The sequence below is a fragment of the Tachyglossus aculeatus genome, chromosome 15 (assembly GCF_015852505.1).
Source record: "Tachyglossus aculeatus isolate mTacAcu1 chromosome 15, mTacAcu1.pri, whole genome shotgun sequence".
In the NCBI taxonomy this organism is placed as follows: Eukaryota; Metazoa; Chordata; class Mammalia; order Monotremata; family Tachyglossidae; genus Tachyglossus; species Tachyglossus aculeatus.
The window spans coordinates 24,481,368-24,501,363 of record NC_052080.1 but is presented as its reverse complement, the minus strand read 5'-3'; the positions used below and the strand labels follow the sequence as shown (position 1 = coordinate 24,501,363).

The following is a 19,996-nucleotide window of genomic DNA, read 5'->3' as shown; positions in this document are numbered from 1 at the left end:
GTATATGCTCAGCTCCCGGGAGGTGATCGATAAACATGGTGGATATAACCCACGGAGGAACGGCTGGCACTACTGCGATGTCATCTGGGGTACGTGCTGGCAGAGCAAAGGTTTCTCTAAATCTAAGGTACCTATACTGACACCAAACACTCTGGCTGACTTTTGACTCCACGCTGCAAACACCCAAGGCCCAATCATGGAAAGACTTGAACCTGAACCTCCCCTAGAAAAGTCCTCTCTCTTCCCTACCCGTTTTGTGGAACAGCCTGAACGTTGTCATCTTTGGGAGAAACAAGGGGTGGGGGGATGTTAGTTGGTTAAGACAGGCGCCTCCAGCACCTGGAATGACCCAGGAGCTTTTCCAACAGAGGGTCCGTTACCTGAGTAATCGACAATATGCGTCGGAACTCTCTCCGGGGTGACATCGGCGGGGATGGTGATTTCTTCTGCGCGGGGAGGGACCTTGTTGGGAAAATTGAAAACGAAAGCCTAGCATGAGATAACCGTAGCTGGGGAATAAATACACATAATTGATTTATCCCTTGAAGTGTTTTCCCCAGACCCGTGCTACAAGCACCTCAATAACCAATACGGTGGACACGCTGTAATTATGTGCTGTGACTTGTGGCTAAAAACCTGCCCAGAATCCACATAAATAATTGTTTATCCCCATCTGAAAAGAGGTGTTCCTGCTTGAAATGGGGGCCCAGGCTGGATGAAGCATACTTCCCATTAGAAGCGACTCTCCAGTACCCTTCCATAACTGCGAAATGGAACTTTGGGTGCAACTATGAAATACTTCACCGAAGCAGCTTCAAGATCATAGACACATTTTTATAAGTGAACTGAATGTAGCACATACTTTAGGGACTCTAAAATCAAGTCACGCGATGCTTGGTATATATGGGGGATTGGTTAAAGAAACACTGGTGAATGAAATGAAACTGTGAATATTACCTGTGCCCAATAGCCAAATTTTTTAACAACTTAGGGTCGCCTGAGTTTTCCTGGGGAGAGGTGGGTGGGCCTTGGCTGATCAACGCTAAAGAAATAAAAGAGGCTCTGGACTGGACCGGGGCGCCTCCGGACCCAGAGTATAAGGCCAACCAAGATCGGACGTTGCAAGGCCGCAACCTCGAAGGGGTTACTGTATGTAGAGCACCCCACTGTTCCAAGGCATCCCCCAAAATGAACTGCAACCAAAGCTATAAGCTACTCAAATGCACCTCTGCTTGAGGGCTTTGATGGGGATGTGATAAAAACTCCTTAACAGTACAGTACGGACCCCCACATTTCCAGAGTGGAACGACTACTCCTTGGGTTAAAATTCCAAAAGCTAGGAGCTCTATTTCAAACTTGAAAATGTGAAAAAAAAAAAGCTCTTTGACATACTTATTGATACATTCACAAGGGAGTGATGAACTGTGGCAATGCTCAGCATGCAGCTTCTAAAGGGAGAGAGGAATGAACTGTGACTGTCTGGGACTTGAGCCCTCAACAAGCTGTTATATAACATTGTGGCTTGCAGTGCCAGGGCAGATAAATGGGTTGACCTGACATTTAGAAAAAGAATACGGTAATTCTAATCACAAAGGTGGACACACACAAAGGTAAATCATTTAATTTCAAATTTCCAAGAGGTTATCAAATCGTGCTTCTGCTTTCCATGACAGTAACTAGAAAAGACTAGAAAAGGAGGTAGGGAGTAGGGTGGAGGTTAAGATATGTTACCTCTTCTGGAAATTCTTCACTGACTAGGGACATAATCAGTGATGTTTTCCCAACTCTGGCTGTAAAAGGAAAAATCATTATGTTAATGGTACTGCGTTCCATTCTTCAACAATTGTCTTCAACAATGACACTCCTTTGGACAAAGGTCTGTTATGGCTGAGCTTTGTATAAGAGGAACCCAAATGATAACTGTTCCACCCCTTTTCACCTGGATCTAAAGGTGACAATTTTGATGACCCACAAAATTCAGTGTTCCTTAACATTTTTAAAGTCTGGCATGTCAAAAGAGCTGGTGTTGGAAGGAGTGATGGAGGGGGGGACTCTCTCAAAATACATTTTTTCTATGGGCTTCAATTTAGTTAGTGCCCTTCAGTGAAAAGCAGTTGAGCAATTTTCTGAAATAATAATAATTAGGGTATTTTTTAAGTGCTTACTATGTGCCAAGCACTATTTTAAGTGCTGGGTAGATAGAAGGTAATCAGGTTAGACACAGTTATACGTAGAAAATTTCACTCAATTCACGTCTCAATCAAATTTTGTTACAGTTCTCTGCATTTAAAGTTTCAAACAGTAATGAAGTACTAAGTAGTGATCTGTACATATCTACATTTCTTCATATATATCAAGCTTCAGTGAACATTACCCAATGTGACAGGAAGTTACAGAGTCCCTATAACCTATTTGATCCTAGAGGTTAGGAAAGGAAACTTGCATATCTTCTTGTGACCGTTCATCAAGAGCTACCTCAAAAGTAATAAAGGAAATCAAATATGCCCAATGCAAAGAGAAAAGTGCTAGGCAGACATAAAAATAATCCCATTAGCTAAGTGCTTACTATGTGCCGAGCACCGTGCTAAGCATTCGCCTAAGAGTAAGAAGACCTGGGTTCTAACTCTTACCTGCTTTGTGACCGTGGACAAGTCATTTAACTTCTCTGGGTCTCAGTTCCCTCATCTGTGAAACGGGGATTCAAAACTTCTTCTCCCTTCTACTTCTAATGTTAGCCCCATAGGGAACCTGTTGATCTTCAATCTAGGAAGCAGCGTGGCTCAGTGGAAAGAGCACGGGCTTTGGAGTCAGAGGTCACGGGTTCGAATCCCGGCTCCGCCACATGTCTGCTGTGTGACCTTGGACAAGTCACTTAACTTCTCTGCGCCTCAGTTACCTCATCTGTAAAATGGGGATTAAGACTGTGAGCCCCACGTGGGACAACTTGATCACCTTGTATCCCCCCCAGCGCTCAGAACAGTGCTTTGCACATAGTAAGCGCTTAACAAATGCCACCATTATTATTACTATTACCACCCCAGAGCTAGGCATGTAGTAAGCACTTAACAAATATTACAATTATTAATCACAGCAGGAAATTTGCCTCTTTTAAACTCCTCCTGACACAGTAGTGAATTCAGTCATTCAATAGTATAAATGTTGGGCAGGGTTCATTAGAAACAAAAGACCTAATCCCTGCCTCAAGGAGTTACAAGAGGAACAAGGATAAAATACCTGGAAATGACAAAAACAATACTGGCAAAGAAGAAAGGTGACTGAAAATTTTCATAATTAACATCCGTTAGCTCTTCTCACATAGATGCAGCCTTCATCAGTCACCTAAATGCCATCAAAAATGACGCTGAACCTCACACTAGCAAAGAACAAGCCAGACTTCACTCAGAACAGCGTCCACTACTAACCTCAGACATTCTCTCCTTCTATTATCTGAAAAAAATATAGAACGCGGAACCCAGTTTGTTTGTTTTATACGACTTGGCCAAATGCCAGTTTCCAATGAGCGTAATGAGACAAATTGATTCAACACACACGGGGATCTCTTGGAAGAAAGAAGCTCCAACTGTATAATGGAAACCACGATCCTCAACAAGCCCGTTCTGAATAGACCAAGCGGAGGAGTCGAAACAGGGAGATACATTCTGCGGAGGGTATTTGCAGAATGACTTGCAGTGGCTATTCAGCCAATTCAACTAGAAAGAAGAAATTCACCTTGCTGAGGAGCAACTGATAAGACTGCCTTCTTGAGGGTTGACTGCCTTGTACAAGTAAACTCTGTGGCAAAATTGGGAAGAAAAATATACCAGGAAGCCACATGAAGTGAGGCAAGTTATGAGTCTCTTGAAGACCACATGGATATGCACCAAATACCTCGCCAATAGAGAAATTCCCCACAGCGATGAAGAAATTGAGAGGTGCTAGACTATGTCTACCTGAAGGAGGAAATGAACAAAGTCAAAACATTTGGTAGGATGCTGCTGGAGGAAAGTAGCAGGGACGCGTTTCCATCCAATCAGAACCTCCCCGTTGGATGCTCAGCTGCCCCCCGGCCCCCGGAAAACAGTTTTGCCTTTTGTCTGTTTTACCATCAGTAACACGCAGGTCAAAATTTGGGTTGACCGCAGGCATCAAGGGAGGGAAGGTGGTTTTTAAGTCAAAAAGCAACCAAGAGAGGCAAGTCCAAATTTCCGTTTCAGAAAGGTATGCTAAATAATAATCTATATCAGTGGTATTTGTTGAGCACTTACTGTGTGCTGAGCACTGTACTGAGCACTTGCACTTGGGAATGTACAACAGAGATGGTAGAAGCAATCCTTGCCCACAAGGAGTTTACATTCTAAGCTAAGGTACTAAGAATGCATACTGACATCAGAGATATGGGAAAAGTGTTGGGAAGTTGGGAACATGCATACTGACATCAGAGATATGGGAAAAGTGTTGGGAACCGAGGGATTTTGCAGTTGGGAAACCTGATGGATTCCCCACGACTCCACAAGACTGCAAGCTTAATGTCGGCTCAGACTGGGTCACCTTTCGTGTCACTTTGTTAAACGGCACTCTCCAAAGCACTTGGTACTGTGCACAGAGGCTCTCATTAAACAGCACTGAAAAGATGGGGAGATTTAAAATAGACCTCGATAACCAAATTTAATACTCCTCAAGGGTGGATAATGAAAGCGCTTGCAGGGCAATGTAAGAACCGTAATATCACTAAATTCTCTGGAAAATGACAGCTGCACGGTGCTTGGCGGATAGTTTTCGTGATGGCAGTCGCGGCTTCCTAGAATAACAGATCAGAATGATGAAGTTGGTAGCCTGGCAACAAGAAGTAAAAATGGAAACCAGGTAGCTGAAGATGTGTATGTTTTTACAGTCACCTCTGTGTTCATGGGTTTAACTGCACCTCCCTCGACCTGGAATCCTTCAACTGCCACTGCTTCGGGAGAATCATCACTTGACCTACTGAACTAAAATATCCAGCTCTAGTCACTCCAGATAATGAGTAATGCTTCAGCTTGAGATTGTGTCCTTCTAAGTAGGTCCCTCTTGAGAAATACAATTCAATGGGGTTGGCAAAATTATCCAGACTTCTCCAGCTGACATTAAGTACCGTGTTTTCATCACAACTTCTGAAATCCTATTACTAAGTGACCCTTACATTTTTAAAATTCAGCTTACATGGAACAAAACCAACCTTTAATCATCACCACCAAACCTGGCTTTTTCTCTCAAAAACCAACAGACTAAATTAGCCAGTGGGTCTCATTCATTCACTCAATCATATTTATTGAGCGCTTACTGTGTGCAGAGCACTGTACTAAGTGCTTGGGAAGTACAAGTTGGGCTTGGGAACAAGGATACCCTATCTCTCATAACCACTCAATTTCATTATCAAGTTGTAGCTGGGGCCCAAGTGAATCTGGGTTTTCACATTTGAACACCACTGAGAAACAAACTACTCTCTGTGTTACTGCACAGCTCTGGATGAGGTAAAATCACTGCCTGCCATCTTGTAATAATTCCACCTGGTTGGCTTCGTTCAACCATTGCTTCTCTGCAGCCCAATAACTTTAATAATAATAACAACAGTGATGGAATATGTTAAGCGCTTACTATGTGCAAAGCACTGTTCTAAGCGCTGCGGGGATACAAGGTGATCAGGTTGTCCCACAGGGGGCTCACAGTCCTAATCCCCATTTGACAGATGAGGTCACTGAGGCACAGAGAAGTTAAGTGACTTGCCCAAAGTCACACTGCTGACAATTGGCGGAGTCGGAATTTGAACCCACGACCTCTGACTCCAAAGCCCAGGTTCTTTCCACTGAGCCACGCTGCTTCTCTAACCTAGACTTGGATAATAATAATAATAATAATAATAATAATAATAATAATAATAAATGTGGTATATGTTAAGCCCTTACTGTTTGCCAAGCACTGTTCTAAGAATGGGAGTAGATACAAAGTTAATCAGGTTGGACACAGTCTATGTCCCTCATGAGGCTCACAGTCTTGTTCCCCATTTTACAGATGAGGTCACTGAGGCACAGAGAAGTTAAGTGACTTGCCCAAGCTCACACAGCAGACACGTGACAGAGACAGGATTAGAACCCATGACCTCTGACTCCTGTGGCAAGACAGAAACAGAGACAAAGGCTGAGGCTGAGGTGAGCCAATAAGTGGCTTATTTGTAAAACTGGTTTAGAACATTCCCTGTTGTCTCTGCTAAAATATGCTTGCAAGAATGCATAATATGATCACCATAGGTGCAGTCCAAATATCTAGCAATGTATTAATCAAAAGCAGATTGGTAAACAAATAAAGTCAGCCAGGGACCATAATGAAAATCGCCCAGAAAGCTCAATGCCACTTTAACCTATGCTTTCAATCCTCTACCTGAAAGAGCGCTTAAGGCTTTTAGAAAGAGACTGATACATCCCTTGTTTCTTGGTGCTCCCTGACATCCAATTCATGAAGTGAACTGGGCATTACCATCAGAAGGCAGTTGCTCACTTTCCTGGCTATAGAAAGAGTACATCTATCTCAGGACAAAAAAGCAAAGAGAGGAATACTGGGCAGCAGTAATAAACTGTCTAATACATATTATTATTATTATTGTTCTTGTATAAGAATGCTATTTCTTAAGCACTTTCTCTGAGCCAAGCACTGTCCTAACTACTACAGTAGGTAGATTCAGGATAATCAGATCAGACACAGTCACTATTCTACAAGTGTTTCATAATCTAAAAGGGAGAAAGACACATACAAATTATTCCCATTTTACAGCTAAGAAAAAGGAGACAGAGTGTTTGAGTGATGTGTCTAAACACACACAGCAGGACAGGTTTTCACATCTCCCAGTCCCAAGCCCATTCCACTACGCCCCTCAGCAGGTGATGTTCCTACAAGAAGCAGCGTGGTTTAGTAGAAGGAGCACAGACTTGGAAGTCAGAGGACCTGGGTTCTAATCCCGCCTCTGCCACTTGTCTGCTGTGTGACCTTGGGCAAGTCACTTAACTTCTCTGTGCCTCAGTTACCTCATCTATAAAACGGGGATTAAGTGTGAGCCCCATGTAGTAACAAAAGTGCTTAACAAATACCATAATTATTATTACAAATATCAGCCTGAGCAGCCTCGCCCACTAATCAATTAATGGTATTTATTAGCATGACAAATAATCATATTCAAATAACTAAGGAAAATAGTTTACAAAACAGGGATTTGTTTTCCAGGTCTAATTGGCCAGACCGGCTTAAATATCCACTGATGCAGAGAGCACCTGCAAAATTTCTTAAAGGGGAAAAACAGGACGGTATTTCTTGATGGAGTTTGGATGGCTACTAAACAAATGCCACTGATGGTGTTCCATATGTTGCAAGGACCTTTGTGGGAAAAGTGTCAAAAGACTGAGGTGAAGTACAGAATTACCTAGCAAAAACCAGTCTTCAATGTGGATTTCACACGTAAATTATTTACCCTTTGCCTATCACAAATGTGTAAATACAGAGGATTTGCATTGTGAACAGTTTCGGAAAAAAAATTTTGGTTAACAAAAAACACCAACCCAGAATTGTGGGACTGTGGCTGTTGGCTGCCTCAGAAAGGGATTATTGTGTGGTTCCTTGTAGTTTACTGCTCAGAAAATAAACTTGGTAAACACAGATATAATGAGGACTCTCTAGTCAACAGGTGGGTGTGAACAGAGTATATTTTCAATAAATCAATTGAGCATTTACTGTGTGCAGAGCATTGTACTACGTGTTTGAGACTACTAATTTTCCAGGAAACTCTGGTTTATTACAGTGCAGTAGTGGATCTTATGAAAAAGCACCCCTTGAAGTAGCATTATACCATTAAAAAGATAAATGTGAAATAATAGTTGCATGATTATTTGTCAGCATGAGAGCAATAATGAGTTTGGTGGAGGGATGGCTCATATCCCATCATTTCCCAATGAAACCATCCAGAGTTTGCAAATGCCAAATTCACTAATGACAAGCTCTTGAAACTCATTTTAAGATAACAGAGCAGGACTACCTAAATGAATTCTGGGAAATTTGACAGAAAGGAAGACTATTAAAGTGTAAAGAGGTTAACTGTTTTTTTGCTTGAATTTTTTAAACTTTGTTTTGTACTTTCCTTAATGTGAACTGTTATGTGAAGGTGATTTTTTAAAATGTAGTAAGTATTTAGTAAATTTAAATGTAGCAAGTGCTTAACACCATAATTATTGTTATTACAAATATCAGCCTGAGCAGCTTCGCCCATTAATCAATCAATGGTATTTATCGGCATGGCAAACAATCATATTCAAAGCAATCATATTCAAATGACTAAGGAAATTAGTTTAGAAAACAGGGATTAGTTTTCCAGGTCTAATCGGCCTAACTGGCTTGCCAAACCGGCTAGCTATTTTACGAGAAAGGTCTCCTTCCTGATGTACATCAGTAATGCCTCCTGCATTACCCTGGTATTTTAAAAATAATTTGGTGACTTTCTCTGACTATCATCATCATCATCATCAATCGTATTTATTGAGCGCTTACTATGTGCAGAGCACTGTACTAAGCGCTTGGGAAGTACAAATTGGCAACATATAGAGACAGTCCCTACCCAACAGTGGGCTCACAGTCTAAAAGAAATAATAATAATGGTATTTGTTAAGCGCTTACCATGTGCAAAGCACTGTTCTAAGCGCTGGGGGGGATACAAGGTGATCAGGTTGCTCCCCGGGGGGCTCCCAGTTTTCATCCCCATTTTCCAGATGAGGGAACTGAGGCCCAAAGGCACCCAGCCGACAATTGGCGGAGGCGGGACTCGAACCCACGACCTCTGACTCCAAAGCCCGGGCTTTCCACTGAACCACGCTGCTTCTCTTGCTATAACTGGCTCTCGAACACAATGACAGACTGTCACCTGACCTGAGTCTTTAGATTAAAAAAAAACAAAAACAACAAAACAAACTCTGCCTGAGCTGTTTGGACAAACATGGACAGAAGCACAGGAGGAGCAGGAGCCCGGATGGGTGAGAGACTTGGCTAGGATAAAATGCCTTTTCCTTCTGGGTTATGGCAAGAGTTTAGCCACTAAAATGTTGAAACCTCCACAGCTGTTTTAAGCAATCTCAAAAAATGCAGTTATCACTAAGGGTGATCGCCTGGCCTGTTGGAGACAGCATGGGACCGGGAGCCAGGAGACCAGGGTTTTAGTGTCATCTTTACCAAATGCCTCCCGTGTGATCTAGGGCAAGTCAAAGAACCACAATTTCCTTATCTGTAAAATGGAAATTTACGTATCTGCTCTCCCTCCCTTTTATCAAGCAGGAACTACTTCCCACTGATTTTAAAAGCACTCAATGGGCTCTCCCCCTCCTAATGTACCTCCCTCTGTTCTCCTCCAACAACCCAGCCCACATACTTAACTCTAACACCGACTTTCTCATTATACCCCAACTCAGCTTTCTCACCACAAAGCCCTTGCCTGGTCCTCCTTCTGACTTGGAACTCCCTCCCTGCTCATGTCCAAACAGATCACCTCTTTCCCCATCTTCAAAGCCCAGCTAAAACCACACCTCCTCCAAGAGGGTTTCCCCAATTAAGCCCTCCCTTCTGTGACACCTATGCACTTGGTGACTTTGTTCTTCTAATGCTAACCTTCTCACTGTTATCTACCAGCCGACCTCTCGCCCACATCCTGCTTTCACCTGGAATGCCCTCCATCCTTATATCAGACAGACAATTACTCTCCCCCCCTCCTCCTTCAAAGCCTTATTGAAGGCACATCTCCTCCAAGAAGGCTTCCCTGACTCAAGCCCTCCTCTCCTCTTCTCCCACTCCCTTCTGTGTCACCCTGACTTGCTCCCTTGATCCATCACCCCCTCCCAGCCCCACTGCACTTACGTATATATCTGTAATTTATTTATTTCTTTATGTATGTATTTATATTCTTTCAATCATATTTATTGAGCACTTAATGTGTACAGAACACTGTACGTTTGTCTCCCCCTCTACACTGTGAGTTCGTGTTGGGCAGAGAGTGTGTCTATTTGTTATGTTGTACTCTCCCAAGTGCTTAGTACAGTGCTTTGCACACAGTAAGTGCTAAAAACAAAAACCCGACTAAATGACTGAATGAACTTGGATTTGTTCCCTGAAAGCGCTTTGGTATCTCCGCTCCCCAAGTCCCACAGCAATCATGTACACAAAGCCATTTGTAATTTATTTTAATATCTTCTAGTCTGTAAGCTCCTTGTGGGCAGGGGCCTTTTACACCTACTATACCTCGACTTACCCCTAGTATGTTGTAAGTCCCCCAAGTCTCAGTTCTGGGTTCCCTTCTATTCTCCACCTCCACCAACTCCTTTGGAGAACCCAGTCCCTCCCTTGGCTTTCAACTACCATTTCCATGTAGATAATTCCCAAATCTACATCTCTAGCCCTGATCGCTCCTCTGCAGTCTTGCATTTCCTCCTGCCTTGAAGACATCTCTACTTGGATGTCCCACCACCTCAAACTTAAGATGTCCAAAACAGAACTCTTCATTTTCCCACCCAAACCTTGTCCTCCCCCTGACTTTCCCATCACTGTAGACAGCACTACTACCCTCCCTGTCTCACAAGCCCATAATCCTGGTGTTATCCTCAATTCTCTCATTCAACCCACAGATTCAATCTGTCGGTGCCAAGAACAGTGCCTGGCACACAGTAAGCGCTTAACAAATACCACAAAAAAAGGAAGATCTGTCACCAAAGCCTGTCGATTCTACCTTCACAAGATTGCTAAAATCCACCCTTCCCTCTCCATCCAAACTGCTACCATGTTGATCCAAGCACTTATCCTATCCGGCCTTGACTACTGCTTGAGAACTCCTTCCCACTCCAGCCCCTACTTCATTTTTCTACAAAAACATTCAGTCCCTGTTTCTCCGCTCCTCAAAAACCTCCAGTAATTGCCCAAGCAACTCCTTACTAAAGCACTCAGTCATCTTGCACCCTCTCATCTCACCTCAATGATTTTCTTCTACAACTTAGCACTCACTCGATCCCTCTAATGCCAACCTAACTCACTGTACTTTGATCTCATCCATCTGGGCCCCAAGGCCTTGCCCCCATCTAGTCTCTGGCCTGAAACACCCTCCCCCTTCAGATCCAACAAACAATCACGCTCCCCACCTTTAAAGCCTTATTCAAATCACATCTCCTCTAAATGGCCTTCCCCAACTAAGCCCTCATTTCCCCTATTCCCTAACCCTTCTGTGTTGCCCTTGCACTTGGATTTTTCTTTCTAATGGTATTTGTTGAGCATTATGTGCCGGGCACTGTTCTAAGTGCTGAGGTAAATACAGGGTAATCAGGCTGGACACAGTCCATATCCTACATGGGGCTTACAGTCTTAACCCCCAGGTAACTAAGGCACATACAAGTGAATTGACTTGTCCAAGGTCACAAAACTGGCAAGTGGCAGAGCTGGAATTAGAACCCAGGTCCTTCGGGATTCCAGGCCCAGGCTCTATCCACTAAGCCATGCGGCTTCTCTATATAATGTATATATTATGTACCCTTAATCACTCCACCCTGAGCTCCGCAGTATTCACGTACATTGCCATAGTTGATTTTAATGTCTGTAAACTCACTGTGAGCAGGGCACATGTCTACCAACCTTATGTTGCTCTCCCAAAAGTGTTTAGTACAGTGCTCTGCACACAACTTCTCAATAAATATGATTGATGGATTATTTGTATCTTATCTGCCCAAGCATTTAAACAGTACTCTGCACCAAGCACTCAATAAATACCATTAATTGATTGATAAGATAGTGAACCCCATGTAGGACAGAATATTTCTGGTCTGATTATTTTACAAGGTGCAGAGCAACCACTCAATTATTATTTTTAAGGGTTCAGCGGAAACATACTGCTAACACCAAAACAAATTTTAATCATGCCCGCCCCCGCCCCAAACGTCTTCAAAAGGGGTTAATAATCTGTCCATTTCTGTCCTACAAGTCTGAGAAGTCTGACTCCTACTAATTTACCATACATTAAGATAGTCCTGATGCAAAATTCCTCACCAAACTTCTCAATATTATATATCTAAAATTTGAGAAATGCCCTGGGCATGAATGATTTCATTCCAATCCTAAACTTCTGTATAACTTGACAATGCTAATTAGCGATAACTTCTCTATTTATTCTGCTCCATTATCGCTATCAACAACTGTAGGATTGTTCTTCCTTCAGCTCCGCCTATTAATTAGGGTTTTGGTTTTTTCGCTCTCCTCTGTTACACTGAAAAATTCTTAATGGCAGGCACCCTAAATACTATTCACTGATTAATAAAATCCTCAGAAAAACAGTGACAAAGCCAACACTGTCCTCAATTTAGTTATCATGCTTAAGTTTCAATAACTCTTTTAGACGTCATCCCAGTTGGGTTTGAGTCTACGTCCACTTTTAATTAAAAATTTCAAGATCTAATATCTAATAACACCGATTTACTAACAGGAATTAACCTATAGTTCAGCAATTTATAATTATCTTTGTGGTGCATTCCCGAGTGGCGTGAGCCAAACGTGTCTCTCAGTGTAATCTCCCAAGAGCTTGCTTCACACAATAAACGCTCAATAAATACCGGTGACTGATTTGGCTATTACACACGACACATAAAATTAAAATTTTCTTCAAATGCTATCTTTTTGCTTGAACACCCCTCTCTTCCAAAATTCCTCTTTTTTGGTACTTGTAACTTTTCTGAATATTTTAAGCACCTATGGTGGAGGGCTAAACACTAAACACAGCAGCAAATTGAATTCAATCCCCCAAACTGTTTAATTCAACTGAGAGCCCCATGGTTCCTAACCCACTGTTAGGTAGGGACTGTCTCTATATGTTGCCAATTTGTACTTCCCAAGCGCTTAGTACAGTGCTCTGCACATAGTAAGTGCTCAATAAATACGATTGATGATGATGATGAGGTCCATGCCAGCGGTAAATGAGGCAAGACGGTATCTGCCGTGGATGGATGGAAAGAGTCTGCAATTTGGGAGTCTCTGCTTTCACTACCAGTCAGCTGGCAGACACTTAGAAAGGGTGGCAAGTGACCTGTGGTCCAAAGTAATTACCCACTGTGGTTTCTATGATTCTCAAAATTGGAACTATAAAACTCACTGTGGGCAGGGAACGTGCCTGGTGTTATATGGTACTCTCCTGAGTGCTTAGTCCAGTGCTTTACAGAATATAAAATTCTTAACGGAGTTGTCAGGTTTGAAAGAATGTAACCTCCTTGAGGGCAGGGTTCAGGACTTCTAACTCTCCTGTATTCTTCTAAGTGCTTAATAAGTGCTCCCCACTCAGTAAGTGTTCAATACAAGCTGTTCACTGATTGAGCAGCCACATCATAAGTCTGTAAATAAATTACAGAATTTTTGAACATGTAATTTTGAATAGTCCCATATGAGACAGGGACTGGGTCAACCTGATAAACTTCTACCTACCCTAGTGCTTAAAGCAGTGTTTGACACATAATACGTGCTTAACAAGTACTATTATTGTTATTAGTTACCTCATCTGAAAAATGGGAAAGGGGACTGTGAGCCCCACGTGAGCCAATGACTGTACCCAATTTGCCTGAGTCCACCCCAGCGCTTAGTATAGTGCCTGACAATTATAATAATAATGGTATTTTTTAGGTGCTTACTATGTGCCAAGCAGTGTTCCAAGTGCTGGGGTAGGTACAACATAATTAGGTCACAGGCTCCACCCACATTTTAAAGATGAGGTAAAAATAGTAGTACCACTTATTAACTTCTCTGTACCTCAGTTACTTCACCTGTAAAAGGGGGATTAAGAATGTGAGGCCCCCATTTTACAGACGAGGCAACTGAGGCCCAGAGAAGTGGGGCGACTTGCCCAAGGTCACACAGCAGACAAGTGGCTCAGGGGAAAGCAGTGTGGCTTTAGACTGTGAGCCCGTTGTTGGGTAGGGCCCGTCTCTGTATGTTGCTGATTTGTACTTCCCAAGCGGTTAGCACAGTGCTCTGCATACGGTAAGCGCTCAACAAATGTGATGGAATGAATGGCTCAGGGGAAAGAGCTTGGGAGTCGGAGGTCAATCAATCGATCGTATTTACTGAGCGCTTACTGTGTGCAGAGCAGTGTACTAGGCGCTTGGGAAGTACAAGCTGGCAACATATAGACACGGTCCCTACTCAACAGTGGGCTCACAGTCAAGAAGGGGGAGACAGAGAACAAAACATATTAATAAAATAAAATAAATAGAATACGTACAAATAAAATAAGTAAGAGTAATAAATACGTACAAACATATATACCTATATACAGGTATATATGCATACATAATAATAATAATGGCATTTATTAAGCACTTACTATGTGCAAAGCACTGTCTTAAGCGCTGGGGAGGTTACAAGGTGATCAGGTTGTCCCACAGGGGGCTCACAGTCTTAATCCCCATTTTACAGCTGAGGTCACTGAGGCCCAGAGAAGTGAAGTGACTTGCTCAAAGTCACACAGCTGACAATTGGCGCAGCCGGGGATTTGAACCCATGAACTCTGACTCCAAAGCCCGGGCTCTTTCCACTGAGCCACGCTGCTTCTCATGTATATAGGTATATAAGTATACATGTACGCATATATGCAGGTCCATGTGTATGCATATATGCAGGTAATACATGTATACAGGAAATATATGTGTACATGTATACAGGTATATGTATACATATATATATATATACATGCATACAGGTGTATACATATATACATATACATATATACACATATACAGGTGAGCCCGTGGTTGGGTAGGGCCCGGCTCTATATTGTGCCGACTTGTACTTCCCAAGCGCTTAGTACAGTGCTCTGCACACAGTAAGCTCTCAACAAGCGCTTAGTACAGTGCTCTGCACACAGTAAGCGCTCAGCAAGAGCTTAGTACAGTGCTCTGCACACAGTAAGCGCTCAATAAATACGATTGAATGAATGAATAAATGAACCCACGACCTCTGACTCCCAAGCCCGGGGTCTTGCCACTAGGCCACACTGCTCCTCGATGTAGTTGCTTCTCCAACGTACTAAGGCTTAACCGACACCTTTATTATTACAATTACTTGATGATGATTATTAGGGTTATTATAATGGCGGGGGTGAGGGAGGGGCGGCCCGGGACTCACGTTCTCCCACGAGGAGGATCCTCACGTCTTTCTTCATGTCGGCGGCAGGGCGGTGCAGGCGGCCTGGTCCCCGCGGAGGCCCCGGCGCAGCCTCGGGCTCGAGTTGGGCCCGTGGCCGACCCGCGACGGGCGGGCGGCGGGCGCGAGGTCCGGGCCTGGCCGGGCCGGGCCGCTCCTCAGCCGGCGCAGCCTCGGGCTCGAGTTGGGCCCGTGGCCGACCCGCGGCGGGCGGGCGGCGGGCGCGAGGGCGGCGCGAGGTCCGGGCCTGGCCTGGCCGGGCCGGGCCGCTCCTCTCCTCAGCCGGGCACGGGGCGCTCAGGCCCAGACGGCGCCCAGGCCCCGCCCCCCGGCGCCTACGGCGGCCGGCGCGGGACACGCCAACGCCCAAACCCAAAACGCCTCGCCCAGCGGCCACGGGGAAATGAGCATGCGCCAAATCTCGCTCTTCCACTCACTCATTCATTCGCATTGATTGAGCGCTTACTGCGTGAGGAGCACTGTACTAAGCGCTGGGGAGAGTCCACTACAGCGTGGCTTAGTGGCTTGGGAGGCAGAGGACGTGGGTTCTAATTCCGCTCTGCCACTTGTCTGTGAGCCCACTGTTGGGTAGGGACCGTCTCTAATAGAACAGTGCTTTGCACATAGTAAGCACTTAATAAATGCCATCATCATTATTATTATTATATGTTGCCAATCAATCGTATTTATTGAGCGCTTACTGTGTGCAGAGCACTGTACTAAGCGCTTGGGAAGTACAAGTTGGCAACATATAACATGAGCCAACTTGCGTGGCTCAGTGGAAAGAGCCCGGGCTTTGGAGTCAGAGATCATGGGTTCAAATCCCAGCTCCGCCAGCTGTGTGACTCTGGGCAAGTCACTTAACTTCTCTGGGCCTCAGTTCCCTCATCTGTAAAATGGGGATTATAAACTGTGACCGCCCCCCACCCCGGGACAACCTAATCACCTTGTAACCTCCCCAGCGCTTAGAACAGTGCTTTGCACATAGTAAGCGCTTAACAAATACCATCATTATTATTATTATTATTCCCAAGCGCTTAGTACAGTTCTCTGCACACAGTCAGCACTCAATAAATACGATTGATTGATTGATTGGGCAAGTAATTTAACTTCTCTGGGCCTCATTCATTCAATCGTATTTATTGAGCGCTTACTGTGTGCAGAGCACTGTACTAAGTGCTTGGGAAGTACAAGTTGGCAACATATAGAGACGGTCCCTACCCAACAGTAGGCTCCCAGTCTAGAAGGGGGAGGCAGAGAACAAAAAACATATTAACAGAATAAAATAAATAGAATAAATAAGTACAAGTAAAATAAATCAGAGTAATAAATACATACAATCAATCAATCAATCGTATTTATTGAGCACTTACTGTGTGCACAGCACTGTACTAAGCGCTTGGGAAGTACAAGTCGGCAACACATAGAGACAGTCCCTAACATATGTACATCTATACAGGTGCTGTGGGGAAGGGAAGGAGGTAAGGCCGGGAGGGATGGAGAGGGGGAAGAGGGGCAGAGGAAGGAGGGAGCTCAGTCTGGGAAGGCCTCAGTTACCTCACATGTAAAATGGGGATGAAGACCGTGAGCCCCACGTGGGACTCACTTCACTTCATCACCCCTTGTTTGCCACTTGTCTGCTGTGTGACCTTGGGCAAGTTACTTCACTTCTCTGGGCCTCAGTTCCCTCATCTGTAAAATGGGGATTCATTCATTCATTCAATCGTATTTATTGAGCACTTACTGTGTGCAGAGCATTGTACTAAGCGCTTGGGAAGTACAAGTTGGCAACATAGACAGACGGTCCCTACCCAACAGCGGGTTCACAGTCTAGAAGACTGTGACAAGACTTAAGTGATTAAGACTGTGACCCCACGTGGGACAACCTCATTACCCCGTATCTACCCTAGCATTTAGAACAGTGCTCAGCACATAGTAAGCGCTTAACAAATACCGTAATAATATTATTATTATTAATCAACACTGACATTCCCTCCCGACAACGAACTCACAGATTGGGGGGTGGGTGGGAAAGAGGACATCTGCCTCCTTCCACCTACACCCGCTTTTAATAATAATAATGGTATTTGTTAAGCACTTACTGTGTGCCAAGCACTGTTCTAAGTGCTGGGGAAGATACAAGGTAATGAGGTTGTCCCACGGGGAGCTCACAGTCTTAACCCCCATTTTACAGATGAGGGAACTGAGGCACAGAAAAGTTACGTGACTTGCCCAGGGTTACACAGTAGACAAGGGGCAGAGGTAGAATTAGAATCCATGACCTCTGACTCCGAAGCCCTTGCTTTTTCCCCTAAGCCACGCTGCAAATAAAACTGCTTACTTAATGGACTGATTTATCACTTACCAAATATGATTTCCACTATGGTAAAACAATCCTTCTTGAGGGCCTACAGACGCAGGAAAAAAATAGTCAATCCCTTTCTCTCTTCGAAGCCTGAAATCGAAAATGTTGCCTGTTTACTCGTTTTGCTGTCTGTCTCCCCACCCCGCCATCTATACTGTAAGCCCGGTGTGGGTAGTGATTGTCTCTATTGCTGAATTGTAATAATAATAATAATAATGGCATTTGTTAAGAAGCCCTTACTATGTGCCAAGCACAGTTCTCAGTACTGGGGCAGATAAAAGGTAATCAGGTTGTCCCACGTGGGGCTCACGGACTTCATCCCCAGTTTACAGATGAGGTAACTGAGGCCCAGAGAAGTGAAGTGACTTGCCCAATGTCACCCAGCTGACAAGTGGCAGAGGCAGGATTAGAACCCATGACCTCTGGCTCCCAAGCCCGGGCTCTTTCCACTGAGCCACGCTGCTTCTCGTTAACAAATACCATGAAAAAAGAGTACTATTGGAATTTGTACTTTCCAAGGGATTAGTACACTGCCCTGCACACAGTAAGCGCCCAATAACTACGACTGAATGACTATAGACATGGAAAAGCAGCGTGGCTCAGTGGAAAGAGCCCGGGCTTTGGAGTCAGAGGTCATGGGTTCAAATCCCACCTCCGTCAGCTGGGTGCCTTCGGGCAAGTCACTTACCTGTGCCTCAGTTACCTCATCTGCAAAATAGGGATTAAAACTGTGAGCCCCCCTGTGGAACAACCTGATCACCTTGTAACGTCTCCAGCACTTAGAACAGTGCTTTGCACATAGTAAGCGCTTAATAAATGCCATAATAATAATTATTATTATCTTCTCTGGGCCTCAGTTACTTCATCTGCAGTTACCTCAACTGCTGTGTGCCTTTGGGCAAGTCACTTATCTTATCTGTGCCTCAGTTACCTCAGTAAGCTCTTAATAAATGCCATAATTATTATTATTATTATTATCTTCTCTGGGCCTCAGTTACCTCATCTGCAAAATAGGGGTTACAAGGCGATCAGGTTGTCCCACGGAGGGCTCACAGTCTTAATCCCGCCAACTGTCAGCTGTGTGACTTTGGGGAAGTCACTGAAGTTCTCTGTGCCTCAATTCCCTCATCTGTAAAATGGGGATTAAGACTGTGAGCCCCCCGTGGGACAACCTGATCACCTTGTAACCTCCCCGGCGCTTAGAACGGTGCTTTGCACATAGTAAGTGCTTAATAAATGCCATCATTATTATTATTATCTTCTCTGGGCCTCAGTTACCTCACCTGCAAAATAGGGAAAAACTGTGAGCCCCACATGCGACAACCTGATCACCTTGTAACCTCCCCAGCGCCTAGAACAGTGCTTTGCACATGGTAGGCGCTTAACAAATACCATCATTATTATTATATATGTAATATAAAAATATAAAATGAAGGAAGGACAGAAAACGGGCATTTTCCTCGTGAGGCGACAACAGGAGCGCGTGCGCGGCCCTCGTGAGGAGATGACAGGAGCGCGTGCGCGTTCCTCGTGAGGAGACGACAAGATCGCGCGCAGACGCGCACGCGCGGTTAAGGGCGGGGCGCAGGGCCCGGCTGCAAGACTCGTCATGGCCAGCGGGTGGCGCCAGCTGGGGGGGAACCTTGTGGAGAAGGACCGTTGGTGCGCGGTTAAGGGCGAGGCGCAGGGCCCGGCTGCAAGACTCGTCATGGCCAGCGGGTGGCGCCAGCCGGGGGGGAACCTTGGGGAGACGGACCATTGGTGCGCGGTTAATGGCGGGGCTGCAAGACTCGTCATGGCCAGCGGGTGGCGCCAGCCGGGGAGACCCATGGTGCGCGGTTAAGGGCGGGGCTGCAAGACTCGTCATGGCCAGCGGGTGGCGCCAGCCGGGGGGGAACCTTGGGGAGAAGGACCGTTGGTGCGCGGTTAAGGGCCCGGCTGCAAGACTCGTCATGGCCAGCGGGTGGCGCCAGCCGTGGGGGAACCTTGTGGAGACGGAGCGTTGGTGCGCGGTTAAGGGCGAGGCGCAGGGCCCGGCTGCAAGACTCGTCATGGCCAGCGGGTGGTGCCAGCCGGGGGGGGAACCTTGTGGAGACGGACCGTTGGTGCGCGGTTAAGGGCGGGGCTGCAAGACTCGTCATGGCCAGCGGGTGGCGCCAGCCGTGGGGGAACCTTGTGGAGACGGACCACTGGTGCGAGGTTAATGGAGGGGCTGTAAGACTCGTCATGGCCAGCGGGTGGCGCCAGCCGGGGGGGAACCTTGTGGAGATGGACCGTTGGGTGCGCGGTTAAGGGCCCGGCTGCAAGACTCGTCATGGCCAGCGGGTGGCGCCAGCCGGGGAGACCCTTGGTGCGCGGTTAAGGGCGGGGCTGCAAGACTCGTCATGGCCAGCGGGTGGCGCCAGCGGGGGG

The 19,996-nt window shown here is 45.3% G+C and overlaps 1 protein-coding gene across 4 annotated transcripts in view; it reads right to left on the bottom strand.

Moving 5' to 3' along the window:
- Window positions 1–15,333, bottom strand: part of RHOT1 (ras homolog family member T1) — a 46,782-nt gene extending 31,449 nt beyond the window's left edge. For all 4 annotated transcript variants that reach the window (XM_038757492.1, XM_038757494.1, XM_038757495.1 and 1 more), the window contains exons 1-3: window positions 15,202–15,333; window positions 1,732–1,790; window positions 381–462 (exon numbers count right to left, since the gene is read on the bottom strand). In XM_038757492.1, the coding sequence (XP_038613420.1) occupies window positions 381–462; window positions 1,732–1,790; window positions 15,202–15,238 (178 nt within the window). In that variant the 5' untranslated portion in view covers window positions 15,239–15,333. The remainder of the gene's footprint in view (window positions 1–380; window positions 463–1,731; window positions 1,791–15,201) is intronic.
- Window positions 15,334–19,996: the final 4,663 nt, after the last annotated feature.